We start from the raw sequence: 15,549 nt of genomic DNA on the forward strand, positions 1-15,549 counted from the left end.
ATATCACTCATCTCAATAGAAGAAAATCTTTATATTGAGAAACTATAATGTTCACAGAACAGATAACATTTTTTTTGGAAGTTTTAGTTTACCTTTGAATTTTATCATTGACAATAGTTATTGTCAGATCTTTGAAGGCTCATGTCATCTGAGAAATTTAAGATAAGCTCATTCTTTTTAGCAAATGACTACTAAAATATCTTAAGCCTGAATAGTCATAGTTTAACATAAGTTCTTTCAAGTAAAAATGGTGTTCCTTTGAAGGAAATGGTTTTGGTTTAGTTCACTGTGCAAACATTTGTACATCAAGACCATTATTCTTTAGTGTGTACTTTACAGATGCATTCTTCCCATTTTGTTGCACAATATTAAGTAGATGTGAACTCAAGGTTTGCGATTTAATGATTTTTACTGCTTCATTGGGGACAGCAAACAAGTAGCTTTGTTTTTTCTTACTAGTAGTGTGTGGCAGGGAAGAGTCCAATGCCAGAATTATGGTTTAATGCCACTGTCTTGATTTGTCCTAAAATCAGCAATTTTACCCCAGCATTGCTGTTGCATCATCTTTGCAAATGTCAACACAGTGAAAAGAGTAATTAAAATCTTAGACATATGGAGAAAGTAGTATTGAGCTCACAGGCCCTGGTGGTGAGCTCTACCTCCCTACGGGCCATGCCCCATCCTTCAAGAAGCAGTGTAATAAAGAATATGATACATCTAGAGTAGTGTTTTAACCAAATACAGGAAGAGTAGATGGTAGCTTCTCTTTCCAGAATCCGGAAAAATAGCTCCTTGAAAGCAAGGACTATCGGTTATTTTTATATTCTCTCTTTCATCTTTACACAGTGCCTTACACATCATATGTACTCCAAAAAAATGTTTGTTGAGCTGAAATTTAGGTCAGAAATTACTCTAAACTGAAGCAATGTCAGTTTAAGGAAAACTCAGGGTTTTGGGGGGGGTTGGGGAGGTTTTTGGGGGGGTCTCCTTTGCCTGTGGGATAGAGAATAGGAGACTGATTAGGAGAGATTCATGCATATTTCAGTGTGGCAGTGAAGAAGATGGAGGTTTGAGTCCAAGGTTTCTATTGTGGATGAAAGGTGGCGTGATTAAGACAGATTATAGGTAAAACAAAACATTTGAAGGAAGGATAATTTTGGCTCTGTCAGCTTTAAGAGCCTATGAGTTAGGCGGAGATGAACAATAAGTAAGTGAAGATAAAAGTGAAATGCGAAAGGGAATGCTGCACTAATGAACTTAGGCATCAACAAGGATACAGTAGTAGATGAATCTATGAGCGTGGAGGAAGAAAAGAGTTTTGGAAAACTGCAGTATTTAAGCAGTGAGCTAACAAGTGCAAATATTCAGAAGGGTAAAGAGCTATCAAGACAGAAAAACACTATGGAAATTGAAGATGTGTAGCAATGATCTGGGGTTCCCCCCCCCCCTTTCCTTTAACCTGCAGCAAACTTGTGCTAATATATTGTGATAAAAATATTCCAAGTAAGAGTTCCTGTTGTGGGTCAGCGGGTTAAAAATCTGACTAGTATCCAAGAGGATGTGAGTTCAATCCCTGGCCTCGATCAGTGGGTTAAAAGATCCGGTATTACCATGAGCTCTGGTGTAGGTTGCAGATGCGGCACGGGACTGGCTTTGCTGCGGCTGGCAGCTGCAGCTGTGATTGAACCTCTAGCCTGGGAACTTACATATGCCATGGGTACAGCCAAGAAAGAAAGAAAATGAGGTGATACTGAGATCTACTATGTTTAATACAGCTCTGAATGGCAAACCGGGACTCTTTTTTGCTATGCCTGTGGCATGTGGAAGTTCCTAGGTGAGGGATCAAAACCACACCACAGCACTGACCCAAGTCACTGCAGTGACAACATCAGACCCTTAATCTACTGCACCAAAAGGGAACTCCCTCAGTATCTATCTTTGCTAAGTTCTCCAGAAGAACTTACATTGTCATGCTCAACTAACCAAAATGTATTTCATTTTGAAATGTATCTTCAGGACTACTGCAGGTAAGGAGAATAAAAATTTTAAATCTAGTGTTTGCTTAGAGCATGATAATGTGAGAAAAAAGAATGTATACATGTATGTGTGACTGGGTCACCTTGCTGTGCAGTAGAAAATTGACAGAACACTGTAAATCAGCTATAATGTGAAAAAAACATTATAAATTTTTTTTTAAAAAAATCTAGTGTTTGCTATGAAACGTTTATTTGTGAAAAAACAATTATATACAGAATTTACTATATTTCAGTATGTCACTTTTCTATCAGTATTTGAATTTGCTTCTTATTCTATAAATATACTTCCCACTTTATATGTTCCCAATATAGGAAGTTAAAAATCTCTGACTCTTTCATTTTTCATTTCTACATAGAATATATTCCACTCAAGGGTCATTCTAGGTAATGTGGTTATTTGAACATAAATAATGCAGTGGTACATGACCTCATAGATATGAGAGCACTAGAAGGGGGAAAAAAAACAAGAGCTTGCTCACTTTTCTAAGGAAAAAAAAAAGCTTAAGATCCATCATTTTGTCACCCAGAATGTTTTTTTACCTCAATAAAGCAGGCATGTCTGTATGAAAACTAAGTATAAAACTAAAAAGCTATGTCAAAATATAACTTAAAATGAAGATATAATGTAAATTAATCATCTGAATTAAGAAAATCTCCAATTAAAAAAAGTAAGTGGATGAAGTTAAAAGTTTGCCGTTAAATCTTACATGAGCTTCTTTTCATATAGAATCTCTTTGATGTAGAAAATGCATTTGGGGTGTGTATGCATATGCACTCATTTGCTTTTATATTTTTAAATATATGTTAGCCATTGGTATAATAATGAAGTCATTTTATAACTTTATGGTACTAGATTTATTTAATAAAAACTTAGAAAACAAAGAGCAGTTAATGAAAACTTAGCTGCAGGTGATTAAAAACTCCCAATCTGAACCAGCTTTAGCAAAGAGAAATCTTTTTTCTTTTACACACATGCAAGGGAGGATTGAACAACCACGAAGAGAAAGGCAGATAGATATACAGGAGGACTTGAAAGAACATTTGAAACCACAGACTCAGTCATGGCCAGCATTTTCTCCCCATCTGTTTTCTGTTGTCCTTCTTCTAGCTAGCTAGCTAGCTTCATTGGTTCTTTTTCAGATTCTTTTCCCTTATAGATTATCGCAGAATACTGGGTAGAGTCCCCTGTGCTCTATAGCAGATTCCCTTTGGCCAGTCATTCCATATACCACAGTGACTTCTACTTTTTGGACCAGCATCCAAAAAATCCTGAGAAGAGAGCTCTTGTCTGGGCTTCAGTTGGGTGCCCTCTATGGGCCAGTCAGCCATGGTCAGATTTGTTAGAGGGAGCTAAAGGAAGACATCAGTTGTAGTTAGAGCCATGTTGAGGGAAGAGGAAATAACCAGGAAAACAGGTGTATAAGCCAGGTAGATAGTTTCAAAGATGCCCATACTTAATATAGTAAAATACAATAGTAAGGAAACAAAATTAGAAGGCATAAAATACCATGGGAAAAAAAATGAGATGACATTTATCAGGTATGACGACAAAAGTGATGTTTTTAAAAAAAAAAGGAAAAAAACCTCAAAAGTCAATACATGCATTTTAAGCCAAATAAAATGACATAGACTAAAAGTTGGCAAAGACAAACATAAAAAATAAAAAGGATGGATGGCAATATTACTGTCAGAGAAAAGGGTCATAGATAAATATCAGCAGTTTCATATAACAATAAAAAATACCTGGCTTAAAAGCAGGAAAGAGAAATAACCTAAATGCTAGAAATATAATGAAAGTAAAGCCAAAAGCCTCAGGGACACTATTAGGAGTCCAAATACAAATCTCAGGTATTAGGATACAGTGGGGAGAAGCTGGGATTTTAAATCTAGATAGCAACTGGAAACAAAGGCTTTGGGCCATGTGAAGCGGCTTCTGGAATAATCCTTCCTTTGGAAGTAAGTCTTAATTGGAGAAAAGGAACCAAACAGTTCAGCCCTCTGGCCTGGGAAGGGTGCTGTTGTGGAAGAGTCACCTGGTCACTGAGCATAGGCCAGTTGTGTGTGCTCTGTGAGGAGCATACATGAAGACTTGAATACACAGAGCTGTGCAGTGTTACTCAGTGGAAATTCTTAGTATTGTAATATCATTTAAAGAATAACGTGTGAGGGGAGTTTCTCACAGCAGCAGAGTGAAAAGAACATGGGATTAAAAGAAATAGATTAGGAGTTCCTGTCGTGGTGCAGCAGAAACGAATCCAACTAGGAATCATGGTTAAGAACCAGACATAGTGTCCATGAGGATGTGGATTTGATCCCTGGCCTCACTCAGTGGAGTTAAGGAATCGGTGTTGCTTCAAGCTGCTGGTAACTCAGATCCTGCATAGCTGTGGCGTAGGCCCGCAGCTGCAACTCTGATTCAACCCCTGGCCCAGGAACTTCCATATGCCACAGGTTCAGCCTAAGAATAATGTGTGCAAACAGGCTTTTATTAGAAGACTTTATTATCCATATAAAGGATGGCCTTACCCTGCCAACTAATAACAGGATTATAGAGCTATAAAAATAGAAAGTGTGGGCATTTCTACTGTGGCTCATTGGGTTAAGAATCTGGACAGGTTCGTTCCCCATCATGGCACAGTGGGTTAAAAGATCCAGCGATGCCACAGCTTTAGTGTAGGTCGCAGCTGTGACTCAGATTCAATCCATGGCCTGGGAACTTCCGTGTATCATAAATGTGGCCATAAAAAATTGGAAGTGTAGAACTGGTTCAGAACTAGACATTAGTGGAATAGAAAGTTCATAGACACGAGTATGTATAAGGATAGAGTTCTAGAAATACACCTAGATTGACATGGAGAAATACTTATTTGTATAAGTGTGATTTCAACTAGTGATGGAGTAATTCACTAACTTAAAAAACAAAAATCCAAAAGGATTTCAATTTTATAATTACTAAAATGCTTATAGTAATTATACTGAGATAGGATTATAGGTGTCATGTTTTAACTTTTCATTCCTTTTTTTTTCTAAATTCTGCTTAATGTACATTTTTTCAGTGTTTTTTTTTTTTTTGCAGAAGAAAATGGTAAAACTTTACACATTTAAATTTTTGGAATGCAGTCCTTAGAAGGAAATTAGTATGATCTTAAGCACTTTTATAATTACAAGAAAAGAATGAAAATACTCAACTGTAGTTAACACAAGAGAGTAGATCTTGGGTCCTTATCACAAGGAGAAATTTTATTGTATGTATTAACCTACTGTATTAATTTTGCCATATATGTAGATCAGCACATCATGCTGTACATCTTACATTTATACATTCAGTGTATGTCAAGTTATTTGTCAATTAGCTGGAAAAAATAAGCATTGATTCAAGTTTGTTAAGCAGTAGGGCTAAGAAAAGTGGAAGAAAAGAATTAATCCTTGACTTGTCTTTTGTTTTTGAAATAAAAAATGCTGAGGATTCCAAGGAACTTCTAAGATTCTAAAGATGCTAAGATTCTAAGGAAAGAACATAAGTCTGTTATTCAAAAAGTTAGAAATAAGAATGTGGCAGGTGCCTATAGGGCTATTAAGTTTAGTTCTCTATTTTTGAGTGTCTTGGAGTTCCCTTCGTGGCACAGCAGAAATGAATCCGACCAGGAACCATGAGGTGGTGGGTTTGATCCCTGGCCTGGCTCAGTGAGTTAAAGATCCAGCGTTGCTGTGAGCTGTGGTGTAGGTCGCAGACGCGGCTCGGATCCCGCATTGCTGCAGCTTAGGCGTAGGCCAGTGGCTACAGCTCCAATTCAACCCCTAGCCTGGGAACCTCCATATGCCAAGGGTGCGGCCCTGAAAAGACAAAAAGCCTAAAAATATTTTTTAAAAAGGTTTGAGTGTCTTAATAAAATATTTTTAAACAAAGAAATGGGGGAGGGGATGATTAGAAAAAAATTTTTTTTTAAGTTGTGAAAGTCTTATAAGTTTCCAGCATCAAGTAGTTTTAGGGAATAAGTTTTGAGAAATGTTTAAATAAAAAATCCCCATGATAAATTAGCCACTCCAGAATGCAGAAAAGGAAAGCATTTACTTTACCCTGGGTCTTTTGTTAATGCAGCATATTCCTGCCATATCACAGTTGTTAATGTATCAAACAGAAATGCAGTGTTCCAGCCAATTGCAGTAACTAAATGCAAAAGTAAAATACTAGTAAAATCATATACTATTAAATATAATTTATGAAGGAATGCAAGAAATGTTTGCTATTATGAAGTTTTTAACAAAATACTCAGTGGTTCAAAAGAGGCAAACAAACAAAAAAAACCCTCAAATGGCTCATATTACTTTTTTCCTTTACATTTGTTATCTATTAGTCCAGCTTTATCAAAGAATTACGGTTCCTGTAAATACCAGTCTTATTTCTGGGCTCTTTTCCGTTGATTTTGTGTGTGTGTATTTGTGTTTCACATCTGTGTTCTTTCCAGTGCAATCATACATGGCCTCATTGCATACCAGCAAGAATAAACTGACTATTATAAAATGTGTCAGTCTCCTGTTTGGGGCCTGTCATATCTTAGGCACTGAAAAACTTGGTAAATGAATGAATTATGTTAATAAATGGGAGTTTGTGCGTTGTTTTGAGTGAGAAGGCCCAGTTTTTAAAAGGTGTTAATTCTTCCTATTTATTGTTTATTTTACATCGTGTTTCATTTAAGTCATTGTTTAAGCAAAATGAATCTGAATATTTAGCTGGTAAGAATTTTGAAGTGTTTTTAAAGATTTAGATAATGTGGGAGACTGGCAGTATTGATGTTTATATTCTAAAGCTTTAATAATTAAAATACTTGTGTTATATTAATGAAACCAAAGTAAAAGAAAGTTCTAAAACTGTCTGGGGTATCTGTGTAAATAATAATAATATCTGTATATATGTGTGTGAATTTGGTATATGATAGAAGTTGCCATTTGAAGTTCTTTCAACACAAAAATACCTTTTATTTGACTTAAAGAATTAAATGTAAAAGTGTGTGAAGCTATAGTAAAGGAAAATGCAAAGCTTATCTAATTTGGAGGTTACAGAAGAACTTGTATGTAAACAAAGAACTTAATGGGGAAATTGTTAGGTATAACTATAAAAAATCAAAATATTTGTATAAAAACTAGAATTAATAATAAATGGAGTAGAGGACTTAATTATAGAAAAATGAGCAAAGAAATACGTAAAGGATGGCCAACAATTTATACAAAATATTTAAACTTTTAATAGAAATGCAAAATAAAATAATTAAAACAGCATGGGTTTCTGTTTCATAGCAACAGAGCTATTGTAATTAATAATGATCTGTATTGGCAAAGACATGTATTTATGATAATAGTGTCAATTGATGGAGCTGTTTTTGAAGCTACTTTACTGTGTTCAAACCTTTAAAATATGAAGATTTTAAAATTTTTAAATTGAAAAAATAAATATTTTAAAATATGAATATTTTGATCCAGTAACTTAGTTTTTCAGTAACTAGTTGATCCCAAGGAAATAATTTATTAAGTCTGATTGTGTGAGGGATTGTTCACAGTTCCAGTGGAAAACATAACTTAGATCAATTTTTATCTCAATTTATTTTACACATAAAGAAAAAGATTGAAAGAAATAACCCAAAGTGATAATCATTATCTCTCGGTAGTAGGATTATCAAGTCATCCTTCTGTTAGTTGTATTTTCCTGTGTTTTCTACAGTGAATATGTATTATCTTTTTTTATGTCACTATTATAATCAAACCTTCTGAGGGGCAGAATGATTACGTTTTTCCTAAATAATAAAAAAAAAAAGAGGAAAAAAATAGTCCTTTTTGTACTTGACTGTTTTAAGCTCTATAATTGGATTTTGCATGTGATCCTATTAGTAAAACCAGAAAGATGGATTGTTAATAATGTATTTCGGGACGGTTTTTGAATTTTATACAATTAGTTGAATGTTTTTAACATTTTATAAAATCTTCGAAGTGTTTTTACCATGGCATTGTGCTTTTTACTTGAGTAGCTAGCACATTTCAGAGACTCAAAAGATGCCCTTAAATGGATTTTTTAAGCAATTATCATGTGATAATAATTAACATTGTATTGTTCCCAAAGCATGAGCTCCACTGTACCCACCTGTCAATTTAATATTTTTTTTGTAGTCTCTTTAGGGCTGCACCCGTGGCATATGGCGGTTCCCAGGTTAGGAGTCGAATAGGAGCTGTAGCCGCTGGCCTGTGCCAGAGCCACAGCATCGTGGGATCTAAGCTGCGTCTGTGACCTACACCACAGCTCGTGGCAACACGGGGATCCTTAACCCACTGAGCAAGGCCAGGGGTCTAACCCTCCTCCTCATGAATGCTAGTCGGGTTCATTAACTTCTGAGCCACAGCAGGAACTCCTTAATTTTTATTTTGATGTTATTTGTTTTCAGTGAACTATATATATATATATATAAAATATCTTATAGTAGACATGTTTGTATTTGGCAGCTATATTTTCTGCTTTGAAGAATCTTCAAGATAAAATTCGACGTTTAGAACTTGAGAGGATTCAGGCAGAAGAAAGTGTGAAAACCTTATCTAAAGAAACAATTGAATATAAGAAAGTACTGGATGAACAAATACAAGAAAGGGAGAATTCAAAGAATGAGGAATCGAAGCACAATCAAGGTTGGTTTAATTTTGAAGGAAATGAAACACTATCAAAATAATTATTTAAAATTATTCTGAAAGAAATTCCACATAGGGTTTTCTAGTGCTTAGTATCTGGAGCTTAATTTTTTGGGTCATGGTAAAATTACATTTTGCTCAGGTGCATTTTGAGGAACAAGTGCTAATGTCCTGTGTTAGACTTACTGACTGAATTCAGGGCAGATTGGACTAACATACAGAAACAGGCTGACTTAGAGCATCTGAAAAGGGCTTGTAGAGCACCTGGAAAATACTTGTTATATATGCTGTAGATTTATGTTAAACAGCTTGTTAAAACTAAAACTGTTCTCTGAGCAAACTAATTTCTGCTTTTCTTATGTATTCTTTTTAGAACTGACATCTCAGTTGTTAGCTGCAGAAAATAAATGTAATCTTTTAGAAAAACAATTGGAATACATGCGTAATATGATAAAGCATGCAGAAATGGAGAGGACGTCTGTATTAGAGAAACAGGTATGTCACTTCACAGAGTCAGTCTCAAGAACAATTAAAGAGAGGAGTTCCTGTCGTGGCTCAGTGGTTAACGAACCTGATTAGTCACCATGAGGCTGCAGGTTCAATCCCTGGCCTCGCTTAGTGGGTTAAGCATCCGGCGTTGCCATGAGCTGTGGTGTAGGTCGAAGACGCGGCTCAGATCCCGAGTTGCTGTAGCTGTGGTGTGGGCTGCAGCTACAGCTCTGAATTCAACCCCTAACCTGGGAACCTCCATATGCCGCCAGTGCGGCCCTAAAAAGACAGACAAAAAAAAAAGAAAAAGAGAAAATTAATGCAAAGACCTTTTTTTCTCAGTGAGGAGTAATACTGCTGTCATAATCAATTCTATCTTAAAAGATAATAGTACCAGTAGTTCATTTTGAAAAACTGCTAGTGGAAGCTTTGAGAAAAATGTGATTTTTTTCTTTAAGCAAAACTATGAAGAGGAGTTTCCTTTTGGGGAGCTCCTTACACATACTGCTGTATTCTCTGCACTCAGCTTTGATAGCTTCTGCTTTTGAACAGTGTTGGCAGCCCAGGACTGAAATTACTCGGGATCAGTTATGGTGTCCGAAAATTTGTTTTGTCTTCATTGTTATTGCTGTATTTGATAGAGTTTTACTTAAATTGGAAAAATACTATACATTTAGTTGTGTTTTCAAGTCATGATAAATTCTTTCATACATTATTAAAAGTGTAAGTAAGCATGTTATGTACCTCTCTACCCCTTGAGTTTTTTAGACTCAGCACATTTCAGGGTGGTTCATACTTTGAAAAAACTCTCTACAATTGTTATTTTAACAAAAATATTTTGCTGTTTTCACACCAGAGGTGTTTTTATTTAAGTAACCTGCAACATGAGTCTCAAATATATTTTTAAAAGCGTATCTCCTTTTCCTATTAGGAACCTAGAATTTGAATTCCTTATAAATATCCCAGTTTCTAGCCATCTTAACTTTATGATGCCAAAGTTGACTGTTTATATGCTTAACATTTCGCTGGATACCATGCAGTATGAAAGAAATTAAATGCTTTCCACCTCAGTCAACTCTGAATCATAGTTGGAGATGTTAGAACAGTGTGAATGATGGCACAAGAACATTTTAAGTAGGTATTTCAATAATTAATTCTCATGTGTGCTGCAGGTCTCTACTGTGCCACTGAATTTATTTGTGATCATATTTTTTTGTTTCCAGTTGGGTCCTCTTCAGCCCATCTTTTTTTTTTTTTTTTGTCTTTTGTCTTTTTTGTTGTTGTTGTTGTTGTTGTTGTTGTTGTTGTTGTTGTTGTTGCTATTTCTTGGGCCGCTCCCGTGGCATATGGAGGTTCCCAGGCTAGGGGTTGAATTGGAGCTGTAGCCACCGGCCTACGCCAGAGCCACAGCAACGTGGGATCCGAGGCGCGTCTGCAACCTACACCAGAGCTCACGGCAACGCCGGATCGTTAACCCACTGAGCAAGGGCAGGGATCGAACCCGCAACCTCATGGTTCCTAGTCGGATTCGTTAACCACTGCGCCACGACGGGAACTCCAGCCCATCTATTTTTGTTGTTATTTTAATGTACCATTAAACTTTGGTTTTTATTTCCTCCTTTTATCTCTTTGAACACTATAAAAATTCCCAGTCTTGGAGTTCCCCAGTGGCCCAGCAGTTAAGGATGCAGCATTGTTACTGCTATGGCTTGATGTCACTGCTGAGGCTCAGGTTTGATCCCTGGCTCAGGAACTTCCTCGTGCCATGGATGCAGGGCCTCCCCCCACTCAAAAGAAATCTCAGTCTTCTTTAAATTAACTGATTTTTCTTATGAGAACTGTATATGTATGTTTACATATTTTTTATGATGAACCCATATTCTTTGGAATTGTTTATATTGGGAATTCCATTCTTCTAAATTGAGTAGGCAGCCTTATAAAGTGATGGTAGATTTGCCTTTGCTGAGGATTTCTGGGTTTCCCTGGTTGTGATCTGCATTTATGATGCCTTTTGGCTTGAGGTTCACGAATTGGGCAGATGGTACCTTGTGTGAGATTTATGTCATGGTCCTGGTATGCCTTATACAGCAAGGCTAGTTTTGCCTCATCTAGTATTTGGCTTCAGTATTTGTTCAGTTGCTTTTGAATTCTTTATCTTTTTTTTTTTTTTTTGTCTTTTTGAGGGCCACACCCGTGGCACATGGAGGTTCCCAGGCTAGGGGTCCAATCAGAGCTGTAGCTGCCAGCCTATACCACAGCCACACCAGAACTAAGCTGCGTCTGTGTCCAACACCACAGCTCACAGCAACACCGGATCCTGAACCCACTGAGCAAGGCCAGGAATCAAACCCGCAACCTCATGGTTCCTAGTCGGATTTGTTTCTGCTGCACCACGAGGGGAACTCCTTTATCCTTTTTCATCTGCAGATTTCCCTTTCTTGTCTTCAGATTTCCTGTGTAATTATTATTTCTGTGTTTTGTCTAATATTTTATGTGATGGGATGGGAAAGCAGATGGTCAGCTCAATCTGCCACATGATTGGAAATGGTAAAACATGATGTACAGTAATATAGCAGCTGTCTTCATGGGGATACTCCAGTTCTCAAGTTAGAAAGCATCCATGAGACAACAGTGAGATGTCTTGACTAACACATCTATTAAACATATATATATCTTTGAATTAAGCCCTGTTTTCATCATTAAATTTTGAATAGCCTGTTTAATAAGAATACTGAAAGTAAAATATGATTTTTGCCAGTTTTTAGCTTAATGTATTCTTTTAAGGGCCGTATCTATCTACTAAGGTGATAGGGAATTAATAGTTCACATAAATTCCTGAGAACTTTATTGCTTTATATTACTTGTCATATTCAGATTTCTGTTAGTAGGATACCACTTGCTATAGACTTGCTGTATATGAGCTCACATGCTTAGTGTTTTGGCTTTTTACCAGTAGACCCCAATTTCACATATTTCCTCTTCTTATCCTAGTTTAATGGTATATTCTGTGACTATCAGTCCTTAAATCTGATAGGTTCCAGTCTTTTCAAATCATTGACTAAACCTGAAAAAAAAAATAGGATGGATGCTTTGCATAGAATTCAGAGGAAGGGGAATTCTCGTCGTGGCACAGTAGTTAACAAATCCAACTAGGAACCATGAGGTTGCAGGTTCGATCCCTGCCCTTGCTCAGTGGGTTAGGGATCCGGCGTTGCCGTGAGCTCTGGTGTAGGTCACAAACGCGGCTCAGATCCTGCATTGCTGTGGCTCTGGCATAGGCCAGCGGCTATGGCTCCAATTGGACCCCTAGCCTGGGAACCTCCATATGCCACGGGAGCGGCCCAAGAAATGACAAAAAGACAAAAAAAAAAATAAAAAAGAATTCAGAGGAAGTGTAAATGATAGATACTAGAACTGTAATTATTGCCTTAAGAGGTTAAGTAAGAGAACCAGACTACTTTTTAAGTATTTTTGTGTAGCCTGCATATCTAGTAAATGCCCGCTGTCACAAAGCATCAGTGAATCTTACTGCAAGAAACCAAATGTTATGAGAGGAATATCGTAAGAATGGGATTGCACTTGTATTTATTGGTGTTCCTGTGGTTTCATCTTAGTATTGTTTTCTTAGAATTCCTTTGTAGTATCTGAGTGATTCTATGAAAGGCCAGACAAATAGTGTACAGCATAGTACTCTCAGTGTTGGTTTTTCAGTTTTTTGTCAAATCATCATGCTGAATTTATATTGCTTCCTAGGTTTCCCTAGAAAGAGAACGGCAACATGATCAAACACATGTTCAAAACCAGCTTGAAAAATTGGATCTTCTTGAACAGGAGTATAACAAGCTTACCACAATGCAAGCCCTTGCAGAAGTCAGTGAAAATCTCTTGTACTCATCAGTGCATAATTTAGTTCTTTTGTAAAATCAGTCATTGTATAATACTGGATATTTTATAGGGCAAAGAGCAACTTTGTAGCAAAGAAACATGTAGAATTTTTTAAAAAGAGGAAATGTTCATATTTTACAATCAGTGTACATAAGGAAGGGGTTCTTTTTGAAAATGTTGACAGATTATGTCAACATTTGACAGAAAATGTTGAAAATGTTTTTGAGTACCCTTAAGGCTTCTGTTCAAGTTATTCTCTGTACTAATTTTAGTTTTAGTTGAGCCATTTGAGAAGTACTTAATACCACTGAGACTATAAATTTCCAGATTCAGCTTCCATGTAGCCTGTATTCAATCATAAAGAGCTGTGTTCTTTGGTCATAGATTTTACCCATAATTCTGTTGAATCACACTGGAGAGCCGTGGATGCTGGCAAGCCCAGAGCCATTACTAGAGTGAACTCACGGCATATAATTACTATGCTAAAACTTTATAACACATTTCTGTGTCTTATAGTAAAATTTTACAAGTAGACACTGAAACTGTTTTCACTCATCACTTTTAATATTTTTATCCCTAGAAAAAAATGCAAGAGTTAGAAGCCAAACTTCGCGAAGAAGAACAGGAAAGGAAACGTATGCAAGCGAAGGCAGCTCAGGTAAGTTAAAATGTGAGCAGGTAGGCTCCTTACATTTCATATTACTCTTTATATATAAATAGATACGTGTGGGCTGCTTCAATTATTTATATTTTGGAATGGTCCTATATGTAAATTTGCAGACCCTGCTTAATATGGAAAATTATAACATTTTTACAGACAAGTAAAAGATGAGCAGTTCTTTAGGGTTTTTCAAATTGTGGGCTTCCAATCAGCATTTTTTTTTTGTCTTTTTTGCCTTTTCCAGGGCCGCACCTGCGGCATATGGAGGTTTCCAGGCTAGGGGTCTAATCAGAGCTGTAGCTGCCAGCCTGTGCCACAGCCACAGCAATGCAGGATCCAAGCCTCGTCTGCAACCTACACCGTAGCTCACAGCAACGCCAGAACCTTAACCCACTGAGCAAGGGCAGGGATCGAACCTGCAACCTTATGGTTCCTAGTCGGATTCGTTAACCACTGAGCCACGACGGGAATTCCACCAATCAGCATTTTTTAAAAAACTAATACACTGAAAAATATCAGAGACTGTATACATAGTATAATAGATAATCATGTAAAACTCGTTTTAGTTACTATCAGAAATGTTTGAAAGCTTCGTTCAGAATCCTACTTATGGAGTTCCCATTGTGGCTCAGATGGTTAAGAACCCAATGTAGTCTGTGAGAATGCACATTTGCTGGCTTCCTTCAGTGGGTTAAGGATCCAGTGTTGCTACAAGCTCTGGCATAGGTCACAGATGCGGCTCGGATCTGGTGTTGCTGTGGCTGTGGTATAGGCTGGCAGCTGTAGCTCTGATTTAGTCCCTAGCCTGGGAACTTCCATATGCCATAGGTGCAGCCATAAAAAGAAAAAAAAAATCTTACTTGTAAGTGCTCCCCTTTTTTTTGGTGGCCTTGAGACACCAGAAGTTGAGATGGTATGCTGCCCAATAGGCTGTGGCCCATGCTAATTCACAAAGGCTACCATGTAAGGAAAATGAGCTCTGCTCGTTCCTAGCCTTGAATTTGATCCCTGGCCATGGCTATCAGGTAGAAGAGTGAGGCAGTGCTAATTCAGAAACATTGAGTTTCTGTGACCAACCAGAACTGCATTTCTAGAAGATAAAGCAACATTTCTGTACCCAGCAAATCTTATGCGCTAAATAAAATACTTCCATTTATAATGAAGACTCTTCCTATATGAGCTTATTTATTCAAATAACTCTCATGTATTTCCCTCCCCTTTCCAAAGCTTTTAAGTTTTATAACATTTACTACGTATATCTTTTCTCGTAATGTAACACAGGAAGCAGGTCCCAATTCCACAACAGTTAGGAGCCTGCAGTTCTGGCTGTGGCCAGATGCCAGCAGTGTTCTGGGCTCACTTCCTAAATGTGCTCACAGGACTGCAGACCTCTTTTACCTCATCCTTGTCATCTTGTCTGTTTCTTCCAGTGCTTCCCAGAGTTCATTGAAACCTGATAGATTTTCGTTCTCAAATATTTACCTCTTGACCAATTTGTATGTATTTTTTACCTTCCTATGCTGAGTTACAGAGTCATGTGGCTTTATTTTGGACCACCAGCAAATTTTGAAATGACTTAATTTCTTTCCCCATTCCACTTTGGGGTAGGCAGACCACTTTGCTGTGTCTCCGTTTCTTCCTATAACATACAAACTTTCATGTTATGCTTTATATGTGTTGTGAGGGCGAGTTCTATCATCCATGAAATACAGAATTAAACAAGTTCATTATTTTATAAAGTAAAAAGAAAATTATTTTATGGTATTTTTGTTTTGTATTTAGCAGAAAAAAAGTTGTTACTCATGATGT

At 36.9% G+C, this 15,549-nt stretch overlaps 1 protein-coding gene across 2 annotated transcripts in view; it reads left to right on the plus strand.

The window, feature by feature from the left end:
- The window catches only part of CEP57 (centrosomal protein 57), a 43,863-nt gene that overhangs the window by 14,442 nt on the left and 13,872 nt on the right, over window positions 1–15,549 (plus strand). For both annotated transcript variants that reach the window (XM_047751835.1, XM_047751836.1), the window contains exons 3-6: window positions 8,526–8,705; window positions 9,079–9,200; window positions 12,948–13,064; window positions 13,660–13,737. In XM_047751835.1, the coding sequence (XP_047607791.1) occupies window positions 8,526–8,705; window positions 9,079–9,200; window positions 12,948–13,064; window positions 13,660–13,737 (497 nt within the window). The remainder of the gene's footprint in view (window positions 1–8,525; window positions 8,706–9,078; window positions 9,201–12,947; window positions 13,065–13,659; window positions 13,738–15,549) is intronic.

Source organism: Phacochoerus africanus, chromosome 11 (assembly GCF_016906955.1).
Source record: "Phacochoerus africanus isolate WHEZ1 chromosome 11, ROS_Pafr_v1, whole genome shotgun sequence".
In the NCBI taxonomy this organism is placed as follows: domain Eukaryota; kingdom Metazoa; phylum Chordata; class Mammalia; order Artiodactyla; family Suidae; genus Phacochoerus; species Phacochoerus africanus.